The sequence below is a fragment of the Sparus aurata genome, chromosome 7 (genome assembly GCF_900880675.1).
Source record: "Sparus aurata chromosome 7, fSpaAur1.1, whole genome shotgun sequence".
In the NCBI taxonomy this organism is placed as follows: Eukaryota; Metazoa; Chordata; class Actinopteri; order Spariformes; family Sparidae; genus Sparus; species Sparus aurata.
Window position 1 is genome coordinate 30,128,375 of NC_044193.1, and position 19,026 is coordinate 30,147,400.

General features: G+C 42.1%; 1 protein-coding gene across 4 annotated transcripts in view; it reads left to right on the plus strand.

Annotated features, from left to right (window-relative positions):
- wu:fa11c10 (protein FAM110A) overlaps nt 1-18,721 on the plus strand; it is a 27,419-nt gene extending 8,698 nt beyond the window's left edge. For 2 of the 4 annotated variants that reach the window (XM_030422366.1, XM_030422368.1), the window contains 2 exons: nt 14,897-15,301; nt 15,654-18,721. In XM_030422366.1, coding sequence (XP_030278226.1) covers nt 15,664-17,064 — 1,401 coding nt within the window. In that variant the 5' untranslated portion in view covers nt 14,897-15,301; nt 15,654-15,663 and the 3' untranslated portion in view covers nt 17,065-18,721. Of the gene's footprint in view, nt 1-6,997; nt 7,214-7,244; nt 7,414-14,896; nt 15,302-15,653 lie in introns of those variants that run through there. The other 2 variants (XM_030422369.1, XM_030422367.1) reach the window with 2 other exon arrangements.
- Nucleotides 18,722-19,026: the final 305 nt, after the last annotated feature.

The following is a 19,026-nucleotide window of genomic DNA, read 5'->3' on the forward strand; positions in this document are numbered from 1 at the left end:
GGGGAGCTTATGCCAAAACAATAACTATTAATGCAAAATTGTGTTAATGGTGGAAATGGTGAAATTCATCAGCTCTTTACATTTTAAAAGGCAGATTTTTGAAGTAAAGCTGTCTTGCACTGACCTATTTAAAGATAATTTGTTGACTTGTGTTTGCCAGGTGAAGGAGCACAAGTAGTGTGTCTGTTTGCTGCTATTTATATTTGAACAGCCAAAATGCAGATTGAGTCATCAATCATTATTGGGTCACAAGCTGGGAACCAGACAGTTAAGACTGAATAAGCATATGACAAACACAATATCTGGTTTTAGGGGTTTGTATGTGTCTTTGATACATGTGTGCTCATCAGTTTGTGTTCACACACAGTCTGGGTGTGTGTTGGGAAAAAGGCATTTGCTTATGTGTGTGAATATATGCGGGTGTGTTTGCTTGTGTATTTTTGGAGGATATGCCACGTCTGTCATCTGCCCAACCCTTCCAAGACAAACGGCAGCAGATGACCTCCATTCTTTCCTCATCTCCTCTATTTTTTCCTTTGCATTGAAGGCCATGCTTCTTCACTGCACGTGAGGCACTCTGCCCTTTGCCTGTTGTCAGCACCTCTGGCTGTTTTGAGATCAGCTCTTGTTAACCATTATTTGCCCTGCCCCCTCCACACTGGGCCCACTGACCTACTAAGCAGAAAGCTCAGATGAACAGCTTTTAACATGTCTGTGTGTTATAGATCTCTGATGCCTTGTCACACTGGGATATTTTTTACAAGAGGTATCTTTGTCTATCCATGAACTGTCTGCACGTAAATGCATCACACGGTCCAAGTGAACTGGAAGAAAAGGGTCAAGACTTGGTATCAAGACATGGTGTTGTAACAGAAAAGATTATTTTTGTCCACTTAACATTACTGAATTGCAGTATGGGTAGGTTAGATGATAATAATTAGATGATTAATGAATTGTCTTTGGGCTCTGGGACTGGGGATCATCTAAACATGGCACAAAAAGTAAGGACATTTTTGGTAGATTATTTCTTGGTTGTAACAATGCTTCTGCTCTGCTGCTCATCCCACAAATGCATGTTCCTTCAGATATGGCACCATTTAAACAGGAAATATACAGACTTTCCTACAGTACAACATTTATTGCCAAGAAACATTTTTACAACAAGGAAATAATCTGCCAGACACAAATGTCCTTACTTTTTGTGCTATGATTATTTTCTGACATTAGGTACACCAAACAATTAATTGAGGAAATAACAGGCAGATTAACAAAAAAAAGTAGAATGGCACTCAGGAGAGTGCATACCTCAAATCAATGTTAATCCAATACCAAATAAATATCCCTGTATCACTCCAAATTTAAAGGAACCATACCTGCTTAACCATAATTTAAGATCAGCAGATCTAGGATCTGCATCAAGTCATACTCATTCATAAAGACCAGCCACATTCTTTTCATCAAGATCCATGCATTATTCCCTGAGATATTACTGAAAATGTTGAAAAATGCCCAACACACCAGGTCCACTGCCAGCTGTTGGTCAGCACATATGGCCTTAGTTTTTGTGGTGCGTTCCTCGTGAGAGTAATCACTGATAGGCAGTCCAGCGAAGCAAATCAGTGCAAGAGAACAAAAGACAGGAAAAGAATGGTGTGTACATCTGCAGTTCTGAGTCTTCAGGTTTCCCTTTTTGAATGGCGAACAGGCAGAGAGGTTTTTCCTGTCATGCAAGCATAGAACATAAAAGCTAGCTGATGTCTCATTATCATATAATTAAAGCCTAATCCAGGAAGAGGCCATAAATTATACAGGTAGTGTCCTTTATTGTACCAGGCGCACCTTTTTAGGAGAATTTCAAGGCAAGCTGTTCCTCAAAAGATTGAAGACGGTACCAAGTTCATCTATAGGGCTCGGAGGGACTCAAATGTCACTGCTCTCTTTCAAACTTGAACACACTTTATTTGCACTGAATACAGAGTTTTCTCTGTTGCAAGGTATTATGGTTTGTTTATCTGCTGTATTTGATTAAAAAAAAGGAGGGGGTGGGGGGGTCAGAGGCTTTGTAACAGTCACATGTTGCCCTTAAGAATTCTGTGTTTAAACAAGCCCAAAATATTTGCTTTGTCTGTTTGCAGCACGTTTGAGTATGTGAAAGTCAACACACATTGAATGTCGATGTTACCAGAGCTGATAAGAAGTCCCTCTAGAAATTTGATTTTTAACTGCCATCCATCACCATTTGTCAAATTATCCCATTTACATGTCCAAAGAGATAAGTCATGTTCATACAAGAGTCACCAAATTGTTTCTGACTGATATTAGTGTGATTTTCTCAGGAAATTTATTCCAATTGATGCATCTTCACCTCATGAGGATGCATGGTGACGGAGACGGGCCTGCTTAGACATGTCAGTGTGCAATGTGAGCAAGTAATGTGAGATGGTAGCTTGGTGAGTCCATGCATTTGTGGAATGTGTGTGTGCGTGTGTGTATGCAGCAAGTGACAGAGCTTATGATTTTGGTATGATGGAAAGGAGCAAGAGCTGCAGTAGCTTTACACCCCTTCTATCTGTGGTCACTATAAAAACATATCCCCTCTTGATCAATTTGAAAAGAGAATTGTGAATAGAGCTAACTATGTTTAGTAAACATCTAGTGTGGTGACAATAGTGACTCATCATTGTCTGAGTAAGTGAGCACGTGTGCACGTATGTGTGTCATTGATTACAGAGTATTTGGCCAAATGAGAAGGCACCACTCACTAATACTCTTTATCCGATTGTCTCCTCTGTGTCTCTGAGGGGTGTGTGTTCTCATGGAGGTGCATTACTACTGCTTGAGGGCCGGGTGGGATGTTCACAGGGTATTATGATGAAAATACTTTCCCCCCAGCACAGAGACAGTGTAGCTTTAAGAAGAAGTGAAAAGGACTGACAGGAGAGGATGAAAAAAAGTTGAAGATAGGAATGATAGAAAAGGGCAAAGAGAGCACTTGAGGACAGGATGAATGTGAAGCAGTCCAGTGAACTTGATTTAAGAAATCAAAAAAGAGGAAGATGTATGAGAAGAAGAACAGAAAGCAGAGATTTTTTCTTTTCTTTTTTACTTTATTGATGGTGATATGTTGTGGCTTCTTTCCTGTGACAAATGTACTTATTTTAAGTCACTTTAGAGAAACGCGTCTGCTAAATGCCCCTCAATGTAAATGTTAATGTAGATCATAAATGTGATATTAGAAACATTTTGTTAAACCACTTACAAGTATTATGTTGACAGCACTTTTGAAACAATTACTTTTTATTACAACTGCACATGAATAAATAGGCCATTTGGCCCTGGACTAATAGGGTATTCTATTTGTCCATTCTATTGGCTCCATTCTATTTTAAAGACTGTGCTGGCTGCACAAGTCTAATTTAGGGCTCTAACAAATAAATAGTATTGGTATATTATACATTTTCTGAATCATCAGAGTGCCTTGAGTATTGAAGTTGTTGAGTTTTGTGTCCCTGGTGTTCTTTCATGCCACAGGGATAAAAGATGGCATACAGTTTTGGTGGAAATTGTGAGAAAATGTTTGTTATTTCTGGTTTAAAGAAGTCATGTGACGTCTGTGTTTGTCAGACAGATTCAGTACTGGGCTTAAATAAAAGCCTAAAAGGTCCCCTTTCCAACAATACCAAGCACCATATTATAGAATATTGACAATATCCCTACCATGAGCCTAAACGAGATATACACCAGATTTCAAAAACGGAATTTATCTTAGGGGGTTAGTAACTTCATGAGCTGAAAAAAGTGATTTCGCTACCACCCCTGCACTGCTATCGTGATTTTTCTAGTACTAGGGGTGTATACCTTGCCAAAAAACAATGATAGCATTTGTCCCCCCGATGATACCGGTCAACCCCCCTGGCTCATGGACTATATCAGCCAGGCCCAGTCCTCAAATGAGTGATGGAAGGGTGGGGAGCTGGGAAGGGAAAAGGGTGTGATTGGTGGTGCAAACGGGAGGTAGAGAAGGTGTTAAATTAGTTGACCCGGCTGAAATATTTATTGTCCTATCCCATGGACCCCCGCTGTTTGTTTCTGACTTCAGAGCTGCCGATTGCTTTTCGTCTACAGTGAGGAGTCTGAGTGGAAGTCCGCTCCCTGCTGCTGCCTCCGGAGAATCACTGACCACTGCATGTGTGTGTTAGATTTTAGATTGTGGGTATGAGTGCCTTTGTATACATGTATTTTAGTGTGTGTGTGTGTACCACAAGGAAGTTGGTCTGGGGCACCCCGCCCTGCTGACTACTTTAAATAAGCACTGCTGTGTATGTTTGGCCTGTAAGGAGCCAGGGCAGCTTGGTCACGGTGTGCAGGAAGTGAAATAAACTACTTGTGGAAAGGGATACAAGTGTGTTTTACTGATTTTATATTTTGTATTAATTTGAGACAAACCACTATTGAAAGATTACAGGAATATTCCTGAGGTAATACAGTTGGTAAAGCTTCATCTGAAACACAGTTCTGGAGGCCCTAATGACAGGATATCCTAGCCACACCTCCTTCATAATGATATTCCTTTTTTATTTCAGTACCAGCAGTTTGTCACCCCCTCCCTCACTTTCTCACTTACTATAATACATTGTTTATTATCTCAGAAGGATCTGTTGGAAAGGAAAGACTGGTGATATCTAGAAAAACTTGGAGAGAGCTTTATGTGGTGCTGTTTACCTCTGATTTTATTCATTTGCTTCCAGGGATGTGGAAGAGTAAAAGAGTAAAGAGTAAGAGAAGAGTAAAAACCCCAGGCATGCTTGAAATTGGTCAGACTACAGTGATGTAAATGATCCGCGATGATAAAATGATAAAAATCCGCGACATTCATCTTTTGTTTTCTTTTTTTTCTTTATTTATTTATTGAATGGCTGGAAAAGATTGTATCTGATTTTTATTAACAGCAATTTACAACAATTTGAGAATGTTTTACACTGCAGCATACAGCAAACTACTATAGGTCAAAGCAGCCACAGCAACTTTACAGCCAACAACAGCTAGGAGATGAAGAGGGAGTGACGATGCTGGAAACGGTCAAATGACACAACTTGTGACTAGTCCATCAAGTATATTAGGCAAATATCTAGTCGTTTGAACTCACCTTTTCAACTGAACATGTCACATTTTACAAAAATAGTAGACAGGAGAAATTTAACAAAGGCTATCTGTGACAAATTCCTGATTATTTGAGACCTCATGTAAATTCTGCTAATGGTGTACATTGTTATCCTTTTGTTTCTGTCACAGAAATGTACATGTTTATTTGAATTTAGAGCAGAGACCTTGGTGCTCACTTGAGATGCATGTCAAGACGTGTTTATGCCAGGTGTGAGCGAAGGGACTTAGAGCTGTCCACGTATGATTAGATCACCAAATGTGCATTTTAATGCCAGGTATAAACGGTCTCATAGTTTAGAATAATGCAGCGTAGTTGGGAGGCAGACAGTTCATAGAGGGGCATGTGTATAAAACGTGGATCTGCCTGTTTGTCACTGTTAACAGATTACAGTTTGCAGTGCAGTTCATACACTTGAAAGAAAGTTTTTAGACCATATCATGTGGACACTGTTCACATTCTCACATTCCGTCTATCTCACTTGTCCACATCTCTCTCTCTCTGCTGTGAGTCTCCATCACAAATTCATGTAATCAATTGATGGTTTTTATAATGCCCTATTTTAGGTGGTACTGCAGCCCCCTTAGCACCCCTAAATCCCACATCCATGATTGTGTTTCAAGAGCTACAACAATTAATTGTCAACTATTTTGATAATCAATTAAAGATTAAAAAAAGTACAACCATACATATGAGAGAGAAAGGAGACAGATGGGCTCGTAAATCTTTGTCAGATCTTTGACCTTTATCAACACTGAGATAAACCGAAGCACCTCTGGCATGTTGGAATTTGTTTGAGTAATTTCTTTTTAAGACAAGTTACAATTCTGATTTCAGCTTCTTCAATATAAATATTATCAGTTTTTTTTAATCCTATATGCAGGGTCCATACGGGTACTTGAAATCCTTGAAAGTGCTTGAATTTCAAGGTTGTGTTTTCAAGGTCTGAAAAGTGCTTGGATTTTAGTTTAAGTGCTTATAAGTGCTTGACATTGTAATTCTGTGTCTTGGCAACATTGGTATCAGACTGGATAGTTTGATTATTACAAGGAGAAATAAAACCTGTGTTTGTGTGTGTGTGTGTATCGTCACACAGCAATAGCCTGGTAGCAATAGAGAAGGATGGCTGAGGAGAAGGTGAATTTGATGCAATTTGGACTGATGACACGTTCAATATTAATACACTTTGGTGAATAAGCAAACAGCTTATAAAAGTTTATGTCAAAAAATAAAATTACAGGGTGATCTCAGGTCTCTCTTTGTCTCGCTGCAAGTGTACCTGAAGAACGCCAAGTAGCTTCCCTTTTTTTGGATAAACTTTGTGTTCTCCTTTAATTTCTAAAGTTTTTGCTATTATGAAACATAATTTTAGAAGTTTACAGCATAATACAATGTACATAATTGTGAAAATAAATAATCATGAGTGTATATATATTCCCATAGATACGTATTTTACCCCAGCGATAAGGTGCTGGAAAATTTTGTAAATGACCCTTAAGAGTGCTTGAAAAGTGCTTGAATCTGACCTTGAAAAATGTGTACGAACCCTGTATATGACACTGAATATCTTTGGGATGTGGACAAAACAAAACATTAGAGGACGTCATCTTGGGGTTTGGGAAAGACATTTTATAAGCTAAACAACTAATCAATTAATCCTATATATAAACAAGGTATTAGTGGCTAATGAATTTAATTCTTTGTCACAGCCACTGTTGATGGAACAAGGAATTGTTTCGATATTTTGCTTGATTTATGACTTTTATTGTATAATCCATAATTATCTTCATGATGATCAGTGGTGATATTACTTCTCATGTACCATTCCATCCACAGGCTCAAAAAATTAATCATCGTTTCCATTTCCTGCATCACGGGTGCCACTGTCATAGGTAGTGGAAATGACTCTTCAAAGGAAAGACAGGTCAATGAGAAAGTGTCAGGAAGATCATGTGACTATGAGGAAAAGCACTTGCTTCCTGCTCTCCTGGCTGTCTTCCTGCTTCTAGACAGAGGAGGAGGAGTCTTCCTCAGCAGTGGGAGGAGAAGGGGGTAAGCGTATGAGCCTAAAGACGCTCAGGTTAGTGTTCATTTGGCTTGCACACACACAGGAACTCACAGCACGCGTACTGGCACATTGTCGCTAGTGCCAGCTGGAGCTCCTACCTGCTTCTTTTCAGTGTAACTCACCACTCTGGAGCTTTAAAGTTTTCTGGTTTTCCTGTTCTTACTAACTCACTCGTAAGCATCACGTGAGTAAACAATCTTTTGTCCTATTTAAGCAGATCAGAGTGCCTGTGTGTGTGTAGACATGGGGTTGTGTCTGTGTACTTCTCAAAAAAAAAAAAAAAAGGGGGGGGGGGGGGGGGGGGGGGGGGGGCGTCTCTGGCAATTGACAGTGATGTCTTAATGATTTTTGTCAATATGTCTGATGACATAAGCCTTTGATTTCTAATATGATGTAAATGTATTCAGTCATTTGTTGTCGATAACATCTTGAACATAGAATGTTAGAAAGAGGATCCGCAACAAGTCTTAATTGTATTTTAGTGTAAAACCATACAGAGCAGCTGAAAGGCTCTGTTATAATAGACGTAGCTATTGTCTCTTTTTGTATCCCTGCCATGCTTCCTTGTCCTTGAGACGGAATGCCAAATCTAAAAATACTGGTCTTGATTATAACATTTGGCAGCTCTGCCCCCGAACTATTTTCATTCTGTCAGCCCCCTCAGCTGTAACGGGGAGAAGCTGTGCGGTACACTGGCAAGAAGTTTGATGTTGACGTTTTATTTCAAGCAGAAAAGGAAAGTGCTTCAGAGCTTCAACGTGCCAGAGATGCTTCGGTTTATCTCACACCGTGTTGATAAAGCTCAAAGTTCTGACATGAGGCATCTGCCTCCTTTTGTGTCTCACATGAATGTTGTGAAAAAAATGTTTTACTCAGCTGCTTTAAAGCCTTCATGTAGAGAAGCAACATGTCACATCAGGCTGTCACAAAATAGATTTTTTCATGACTGCTCTTGACTTTCAGCATCTCTCTGTAAGTGGAGAGGTAAATGGGGATTGTAGGATTGTAAACTTGGAGAATGAGTCCTGTGTGTGTGTGTGTGTGTGTGTGTGTGTGTGTGTGTGTGTGTGTGTGTGTGTGTAAGTAAAACACTCCTTGTATCCCAGCCAACAGTGAGGCCTAGCCATTGAGGCGACTCCACAGTGACCACCCTCCCTCCTACACCAGTTTGAGTGTGTGTGTGTGTGTGTGTGTGTGGCTGGCTGAGAACAGCAGTATGTGATTGCGTCCTTGCCCGCGTGTCTCTGGAATGTGTTTGTCACTACTTTTGAAGGAGATGATATTTTCTGTCCTTGTTTCATTGCCTTGAGGCTTGCTAAATAGCATATTGTGTGTCTTTTTGGTTGTAGTTGGCATACAGTTGTGTTAGTGTGTGTTCATACACAGTGTATGGGTACACATGACCCCAGGTGTGTGTGTCTGTGTTACCTAAAACAAGATCAGATCAGTCTACGTGAGGCGAGAAAAGATGCCTCCAGCCACACACTCTTAAAATTACCCTCCTCTCCCTAAAGATCTGCAGATCAGTTTAAGGGGGTACCATTGCATAATCAGCAGAAATTATTTGCTGAATCAGAGTTATTTCCTCCTCTAGAGGCTAAGCGATGCTAGAATCTCTACGGGCATTGTAAATCTGACCTGTTGTTGTTGTGATCCTGCGTGCTAGTTATCCAGCACAGGAAGAAAAATAATGCCTGACATCTAATTAAATCTATATCTGAAATGAAACCCACCTTAAGTTGATCTCAACTTGACTTAGAAAAATGGCTCAAAGTGGCCTCGTTGGGACTGAACAAAAATTATTGTACAATTGCCTGAGGAAAGTAAAATGTCAGGTTGGGCAAGTAAAGCTAGCAACTCACTTGCTCAGGCAAGTGGTAATAAAGAATCAAAGTATAGGTTCACCTGATTCAGTCATTATCTTCTCTTTCTCATTTTTGTAGTCCGCAAAACATTTTGGATCTCCTAAACAACAGAAGTAGATAGCGACTTGTTTTGAAAGAGAAAAAATGGCTCCATACAGCCTGTCAAGCTTAATTTAAGTCCAAATTGATTCGAAACATTGATTTGACAGCTTCTGAGTTTTTGCACCCACTTCACACAGCGTGTGTGCTAAGGCTTTTAGCATAGCAGCTACAATTATGTTTTTGGCTTGTATGTAGAGTTTATGATCTAAAGTGTGACATTTTAATTATCCTGGGAACAGGAAATCTCTTGGATGTCTTTAAAAGACGTAGATGAATTGCAACTATGTATTGTTCGGTTTTAGTTAAACATGATTAGACATGACAATGAATTTTGGTCTTAACTCCAAATAAAATGATTTGTGTTAAAAATGTGTGTAATATTTCCAGTGACATTGTGTGAGATGCTACTTTTAGTTGGTGTTACTTTTGGAATGGTAACTATTTGAATAACTTGGAGTGGATGAAAATGTGACACCTTTTTATAATGCAGTGTTCTTATTTATGTTGCAGTGCATATTTAATTATTTTTTTCTGTATATGTAGCTAACATGGGCAGATGTAACAATATGTTTGTCTTCGCTGCTGCATTTAGTTTTCCTGAGGGAGGACTTAGCCACCTGCTCTCCACTGATTACCTACTCAGTCAAAACTCTCTCCTCTGATATACACACGCATGCATGCATGCACGCACGTTCACACACACACACACACACACACACACACTGTAATAACTGTCTGCTTATGGTTCAATGGCTGTTTTTGCAGCCCACTTCTTATAACGGTTGCATAACCCTGTAATCCAGACACTTCCGTCATGCATTTTGGACCAGTTCTGCACCCAGCCCAGAGCTGTTTGCAGTAGGAAATGAGCAGCATGGTCAGAGCTGATAGCTGACCAGCACTCTGTGGTGGAGCAAGGATATTGAGGGTTGAATCCTGTGAGGTCTGCTGCTCTCCTCTCTGTCTTCATTAGCTGTCTTTAGAGCACCCAAAATGAGTCCTGAAGGGGAGTGGTTGATAACCTTTTGAACTCTTCTTTTAAGCATTTTATTGAGTTAAACTAAAGCTGGGTATCTGAGTGGGGTGATTGGCCAGGGCTTGTGTTGTATGCTCATAACATGATGAGTTTATTATCAGGATGTAGCCTGGTTTTCATAGATAGAAGGGAGATACTCAGTAGAGTTAATAAAGCCTTGAGTCTTCAAGTAGCAGCCATAATAAGAGTTTGTGAGATTATGGAAATGTTAATAAAAGGTCCTTTAGTACTAACCACGGTTTTTCCTGTCTCGTCTCAGAGTCCACAACAACATACTTTTCCAGGTTTTTAATGATGAAGTAGCCAATGTTAGCACGCACACACACTAAACTTGGCATCAACATGGTCAAAATGACATTTGTTCAACATCATTGTCATTGTAAGCATGTTAGCATGTTGACTATTTGGCTGATAACCAACAGTTTTAACCAGACTGTCAGTCCTTGAGAAAGACACCCAAACCCTGCCATAGTATGCTCTTCTTTATTTGACACTGACCTCTGACCTCTGTCTCTCTGGAAACTAGTTACTACCTTTTATATGTTTACATCTTTTCTCCCAATGAAGACATGATGTGCTCTGGAAAAAGCTTGCAAGTGGACCTTGAGTTGAGATTGTCTTCATGGCAAAGAGGCATGTCCACGTGGCCAGAAATAGGCCTGTAAAGCAGGGACGACCTGCTGGTCACTCACACACTCACACTGAGGGAGCTTTGTTTGTTCTTCTTTCTTTCTCACACATTTCCTGTTGTGGATGCGTCATCGCTTCCTGCTCATCCCCCCCCAGTTAGTGACGAAACTGAGAAATCACTGCTGACTAACTCGTTGAAACTCCCCACTCCTCTCTCTCCCTCTGTGTCTGGGCTTGGGGTGAAGGTGACTCTTCCAAAGAACATTTGAGATACTGAGATTGGATGGGATTTAAATATTATTTGTGGACATCTCATTGCATATTCCCCCTGAGCAAAATCCTGAATCCCACTTAGGTTGGGGAAAGTTGTTTATTCAATGAGACCTCTGAGTTAGAATTCATTGAAAACACTGTCATCATGAAGATGTGTTCTTCAGTGTCTACGTCTCAAATTGGACAAGACGGGGTTTCTGGTTACATATCTTTAGGTGGGGTCTCTGTTGTTTTCTATACAATCTGGGGTCAATGTCCGCTGCGATCACGGTCACTGCCGATATGATGAGCTAGCTGGCGTCACAGGACACACACACATGTAAACGCACCTTGTTCCTGTCCCTCAGTGTTTGGACACTCAGTGTGCTGTATCTTGCTGTTTTTTGTTACATCTTCTGAAGAAAAGCTCAAAAACTTAGAACTCTACTCCTCTTTTCTCGCTTACCAAAACCATCTCCTCACATGTTACTCTTTGCTACTTATTCAGCCATTCAGTAACTTAGTGCTAAAAAATGTTGGCAAGGTAAATTGCTCCCAGTCATGGGCTCTCCCTATAATTAGTCGTAAGCATGCTGGTCGAGGTGGCTGCAGTCAGCTGTGGTAAAACATTTCGTCATCTCTTCCTTTCAGCTGGAGCTTCCTTTGCCACCCTCCAAACAATTCTAGTCCCAGAGATCAGAATAATACCGTGCAGTCTTTTTATTTATTTTTTGTCTCTTACTGAATTGTTACACAACATAAACCAGATGTAGTCTTTTTCTCACACACAGCAGGCATCATAAGCCATATCATTACCCGCTAATATGGCGGTTGGAAAGGCAGAGGAGCAGAGCAGGCGGACTCACAACAACACAGCAGTTAGCATAGTTGTATGATAATCGAACCGAGATCCATCGTGAAATCTCATTCCGTGGTCTGTCACTCTGGTCACGGCCTGTGGTGGGCTTGTCGCTTTTAGCGACATCAGCTGTTTGTTCAACTGCAGAAAAGAACACGCGTGGAAGTCAAAAGACCGAAAGTTTGAAAAATAGGACGGACAGGAGATGTTTTGTTTTCCTGGAAAGTTATTTCTTGGTCTCTCTCTCTTTCACACACGCTCACACACGCACACACACACACACACACACACACACACACCTCTGTCTGCCACCACAGTTTGGTGGCAGACAGAGGTGGCGAATATGCTTGCATACACATTAGCCCCATAGCAGAGAGACCTATTAGCTGCCCGTCCCTGTACAGTGAGGACATGTATGATAATAGCTGCTGTTTTTAGAGTGGGGACAATACAGGTTTAAATATTTGCATGTGGATGGCTCTTCTTAATGGCAAGCTTTAAAAACAGAAGCTAAATGGGTTAGCCTTAACATACTTCCAAATCTGACCTCTAGCCATTTGAATTAATTCAGCAGAATTAATTTGACTCTTTTCAGTCCTTAGTGCACTTTGGTTTTATACACTCTGTTTACCGCACCTTATATTTTATCTTGCACTACAATTACTCTGCTTATTTATACATTTTTATACATTTTGTACATTTTGTATATTACTTTTTTCTATTGCTATTTAATATGTCTAGGTTATTCCTCTTATTTCATTGTGTTGTTATTGTCTCTGTGTATAATGCTGCTGCTACACCGGAATTTCCCAGCTTGGGATCAATAAAGTATATCTACCTATCTATCTATCTTGAATGACAGTCTTTCTTCAGGAATGCGTTTCTATAAATGGACTTTTCTATTATTACCTTTTGTACTAAAGCCAGTATTTTCAGTGAGTGAGTGTTGAAGCAGTGTGTTTTACTGGTGTTTGAGGTACTACTGGGGGCTTTGTTTGTGATTGCTAATTAGTGTTTTTTAAGGAAATTCTTCACAAAAATGTAACAACTATTTGACATATTTTCTTAGAAATCAAGATTTAAAGACAAGCTTTAAGAGATTATTTTAATCAATATGTTTTGCCTGTACTCATATGCTCAAGGCTGTGAAGAGTCTGTGTAAGTATCAGTGGCTTCTGTTTTCCCTGTGGTCTACTGTGTGTTTACTGAACTGTGGTGCAAACATTTTCTATAGCAAGTTTTACAGACAGACTTGCATACATAAAATGTGTGTGTAAGTGGATATCCACTGATTTTACACATGAAGCTCTGTTTACTGGTTCTTGTGTTTAGTGGGTTTCTGTCATCCTCTAACTGACAAAACAAGCCCTCTTTGCCTTTAAGAAGTCACATTTTCCTCTCACTGAAGTCATTCTTTCTATTTTCCATTCAGTGTTTTCATAATAGTGTTTTTGCCCCATCCCTTAAATGTGGTCTGTAGAGGTTGCCTCAAGCCTTTTGGCCGCTTAATATTTGTGAACCATTATTTTCTGTGTTGCAAATGTGTTTGTAATTTAAGCTCAACTATTTTAAACTCCTTTCTAGGTTGTCACATGGTTAAGATGAAAGCAAATTGTGTGACTGTGTGTGTATATCTTCAGGTTCTCAAGGTGTGTGTGTGTGTGTGTGTGTGTGTGTGTGTGTGTGTGTGTGTGTGTGTGTGTGTGTGTGTGTGTGTGTGTGTGTGTGTGTGTGTGTGTGTGTGTGTGCTCCTGTGCACCAAGTCTAAGCTGTCATGGTCGTTTTTGCTCTTTCTCCCTGCTGCTGTTTAGGGATGAGAGCAAACGAGAAAGGGGAGATGTTGGGGAAACAAGGTCACATGTTGAGGGAGACAGGCAGGAAGACGGCTATAAAAGACTAATTAAAAATGTGTGGATAGATATGTTGGAGGTGAGGAGGAAGGAGAGCGCACGAGCTGGGTGTGATGTAATGTTGAGTGTAATGTTGTAAATGAGAAGAAGCAGGGGAGGGTTGTTTTTCTGGAAAATGAGAGCTTGGAGAAAGATGGGAAAAACAGATGAACGGTGTGTGTGTGTGTGTCAGCAGTACTTTGAACTCTAAAACTGAGAGAAATAGTTTAAGTAATTGCGGAAATAACTTTCACTGTCTGTCTTTGTTTCTTTGTCTCCAAACTAGTGTTGGATGTTTTGTTTTCAGATGCATTTTAGGCTGTTTTTAGACACTTCACATGAAGCCCATTGTGCTAAATCACCAGCTGATTGGTTAAAAAAACTATTTAAAGAACATTTAGACTTGCAGTAAGATAATCCTCTTTTGTTTACTGTGTTTTCTGTAGTGCACACACTTTGTCGACTGCGCTGATGAAGACAAAGAGCTAAACAAGAAGAACAGTTGTGTGGGCTTTCAGTGTTTTTCACAATGTTTTCATAGCACCCCGCTGAGCTTGATGCAAGTCGATGTAAAAATTGCAGCTGTTTTGCTCGTTGTCCTGCCCTCTCTCTTTCTCTCCCCCCTTTCTCTCTTTCAAAGAATTTTCATTTGAATGAAAACCCTGCCTCAGTGTTTTGTTGTGCTTGGAGGGGGGAGGGGTCCAATTGGTCAGAATCCCTTTGGAGGTGAACCAATGCGAGCATGCTTCCAGCCTATCGCTCCGCCCCCCTATGCCCCACTGAGGTTCCCGGCCTGACGTGTGATTGGCCGGCTGGGAGGAGCCAGACGGGGTATTAAAGCCTGTCCCGTCTGCTCCACTTCAGTGTTTAAGAGAGTCTCTGTCTGTCAGCTGGAGAAGTGTGTGTGTGTGTGTGAGTGTGTGTGTGTGTGTGTATCAGTGTGTGTGGATGCTTTTGTTGATGAAAGGCGAACAGAAAACGGAAAGCTCTACCATTATCTGACATGGACTTCGATCTCTTTTAACCCTCTCCAGGACTGTGGTGCTCCAGCTGAGTTGGCGAGCAGCTCTCTGTGTCAGATCACAGCTGGACGGGCTTGACAGACGAGCTGGTCAGTGATCGTGAAGGGGATCATAAAGGCTGTTGTGCTACCGCGACTGATCTACTAGGCCTGAATTTTGAAGAGAAGGCCCCCATCAGCTGCACTGTGGCTGACCGCTGACCCCGATCTGCAGCCTAACCCTTCTGGTTCACCGCTGAGCTAATAGAGGTGGTCTGGTCGGGCCTGATGTGGAATTTGACCCCAACTGACCCTGTCCTGCAAGTAGCCTTTCAGTGAGCCAAGACTGGAAAACAAGGAAGGATAACATAGTAAGAGGGGTGACGGAGAAGAAAGGAGGAAGAAAAGGAGAAAAGTGAGAGCAGCAGCACAGCGACCGGTAAGGAAGTTAAATGGGGGCTCTGGGAGCGAGGGTGCAAGGGAGGGAGGAGGGGGAGGAGAAGAGTTGGAAGAAAGCGGACTACAAAAGAGCTATTTTCTTAAGCTTAGGGAGGACATGTGGGAGCTATAAAGAGACACACTCTCACCCACCTCTCCTTCTGTCACTTCTTCTGTTTGTTCTCATGTCTCCAACACTGTGGCTACTAAAATAACTTCTTGTTAAATGAAACACAAATATAGAGAAGTTAATCATTCTTTTGCTCATTCACACTTGCTCGTCTTTCCTTTGCACATAAGTCTGTTTGAAAAACCTTTTGACCGAGAGAAAGTCTTTCTTTCTCTCTGTACAGCTTTTTCAGGATGCCGGTGGAGACCCTGCGGCCATCAGACGGCCGTCTGGCCGGGGTTCCCTTCACCTCTGCCATGCCCTTTCGGATACTTCACAAGGGTCCAGACTACTTCCGTCGTCAGGCTGAGCCTGGGGCCCGTAAACTGAGTGCTGTAGAACGTCTGGAGGCAGACAAGGCCAAGTATGTAAAGAGCCAGCATGTGGCCCTCACTCGGCAGGCCCCCATCAAACCGCCAATCATCCGCAAGCCCCTCGTTCCACCGGGGATGATGCTCCAGTGTCAGATCAGCATCCCTCCAGCCCGCAAAGTTCCTCGCTGCCCAGCTGATGTGGAGAATGCAGGAGGGAAGGAGGGACCTGGAAGGAGAAGAGGATCTGCTCTTAACTTGGATATTCTGAATAATCTTATCAATGATGTATGTGATGGACCAATGCCATGTTCCCAGTCCTCTTCCTCAACCTCCCCCTCCTCATCATCTCCTTCATCAGGAGCTAAGAGCATCGGCAGTAGCCTGTCAGCAGAACAGGAGAGGAGCAACCGACTCCTCAGCAACCTCAAACCATTGAATCACAGCATTATCAACTCCTCTTCCACCTCCTCCTGCACCTCCTCTCCACTCAACAACAACTTCCAGACCCCTGAAGCAGAATCCACCCACCGCCCCCCTCCTATTCCAGCACGAGCACCCCGTATTGGGGTTCCAGTACCCTATAGCTCCCCTAACTCTGTGACAGTGCGCAGGGTGGACGTTCGGCCTCAGGCTGAGATCAGGAAGCCTCAGAGGGCCCAGCTACAGCCCCAGCTCAGGCCCAGACAGACTGCCCAGGGCCAAGTAGCACACCCCCAGGTCCCACCTCCTCCCCCACCTACTCAGAACCAACCCCACCCGCAGCTCAATAACTCCTCCCAAACCCTGCCCCCTCCTCCAGCTTACCCGCCGCCCAGTCCCATGCTGGCACGTGCGGGCATGATCCCACCAGCCTCCCCAGCCTTCACCCGTATATCAAATGCCAGTTCCAAGGGGTCCTCCCGTAAGCACCCATCTTTGCACCGCTCCAAGTCGGACTTGAGCGACCGTTTCTCACGTGCAACTGCGGACATGGAGCGCTTCTTCAACTACTGTGGGCTGGACCCAAAGGAGGTGGAGGGCATGGATGGAGTGGAGTGTTTCACAAGAGCCAACTCTGACATTGTGTCCGTCTCTAAGCTCCGCAGTGTCAGTACGCCTAGCTCGGAGGCTGAGCGGGCGAGGGATGAAGGAGGAGATGAGGACAATGAGGACGGGCCAAGCGCAGCCAGCGAGCGAGTCCCCTACGGCATATCCGTCATCGAGAGGAACGCTCGAGTCATCAAGTGGCTATACGGCATCCGTCAGGCTCGAGATGCTAATAATGCTGTTTCTAACGTATAGACTAAAGGGGACTTGAAAGACAAATCAGGGAAGCAGAACGTTTTGTATGTACTCTCATGTCTGAAGAAGGGAAGCCCATCTGTTTGTCTTCTGCTGCCTTACATCACATTTTAGGATGATCCAGTAGTTGTTTCTTACTGTTTCCTCTGAAGACTCGCAATTGGAAATTGCACATCAGTGATTTTTATCTGGGCTGCAAGTGAGGACTGCTTCCCTGTGAAAGTAAATGGATGATACATTTCCCTTTTCCTTGCAATGAAAGCAATAATAGACTGGTTGAAATGATGATGGTGAGGATGAAGGTTCTTTGCAACTGTGGTTCCTCATGTAAAGGTACTGTGTGTGTGTGTGTGTGTGTGTGTGCGTGCGTGTGTGTGTGTGTGTGCGCGTGCGTGCGTGCGTGCGTGCGTGTGTGCACCAGAGACCTCCGCAGCACAAAGTCAGAGGTTTGCTACAAACTGCTGGAGACTCTGATGCTACACATTGACTGAATAAGCCAGGAAAAGAACCACATTGATACTGTGAAACTACACAAAAAAAGCTTCCATAAACTCACTTGTATTTTCTACACAAAAGAAAACTTTTTGGCTGTAAGACTGTTATTATACAAATTTCTGTCAGCATGCGAGTGAAAAGTTTGTATCCATTTATTTTTGGGTTTGTCATCTCAACAAAGCATACCCATTACTGTCACACAGATCATCACTTCACAGCACACACGTACATTCAGGTCAATTACAGTAATATGGTAGCAGCTGCAGTTAGTGCTGTCTGTGTATCTGACTGTAACATTGTCTCAATTGTGTGTTTGCATCTGAAACATAGTCTCATGTCTTGGATTATGCTGCACATGTGCAGCGAGAGAAATCTGTTTACTATTTACGTATGTCTGGGCACAGATGAGAAAGCAAGTCTTATGATAAGGGGTGATCTCATAAGAGGATGGTTGAAGTAAGTGTAGCACGAAAAAATTATTTTGAGAGAAAAACAAAGGATGGGTAACAGGAAGGATGAGGAGTATACTCACTGATGGTATACTGCGGTTCTGAAAGTGTCTCAGGAAGATGTACTTGGCATACTAATGGAAATGGACCAATATTTATTTGGAAAGTGTAAATTAATGTATTTTTTAATATTGGACAACGTTGTGTACATAATTGAATCCTTGCTCATGAGTGCAATCTGACTATATCAACTACAGTTACAGTAAATATAGGATCACATTTGAACACACATGCAAATACAGGCACCAGTCACATGCTGAGTGTGGATGTTGTTATCAGGGGGCTGCTACTGCTATGTGGGGAATGCTAAACCTAGTGATACTATTGTGTATTTATTCAACTTCCTGTTCGTGGCAGTGGGAGCAGAAGAGGAGGTCTGTTTTTTGCAAGTTCTCCGCCCTCTGCATCTACTTCCTTTCAACTTTACAGGGTAGTCAGCCTGAGCACCAATTTGTACCCGTTACTATCACAGGTAGATGAGGAGCAACATACAGCAGCAGTCAGATCAGAGGGTTGGAGAACGTGAGAGCAGTGATGGTGAACCAAGTGTGCTGAATCCAGCACTGGATGCCCAAAGAGTCTTCAAGTGAGAGATCCAAAATGCTTTACCATGGTGTATTCTAAACAATTAATAAAAGAAATTCTAAAACTGTTCTTGTTCACCGTTTTATTACTTTCTGGTCTATCATGTTGACTGTGAATACGGAGACAGACCCACCTGGTTCCAGCATCTGGCTGAGAGCAGCCACTCCTCTGATGTCTTCAGTATTTTGGGAGTTTATGAAGTTCTGATGCCAAATCCTCAGTTTATAATCTGATATCTGGTGTGGGTCCAGTTGAGCTGTGGCAGCCGTTTCACCCATCAAATCAAATTGATGAATAATTGACACACAGCACTTTGACCGAGCACCCCCGGATGGTTTGTATTTACTTTGATTGTGTTGTGAAGGTTTACTGC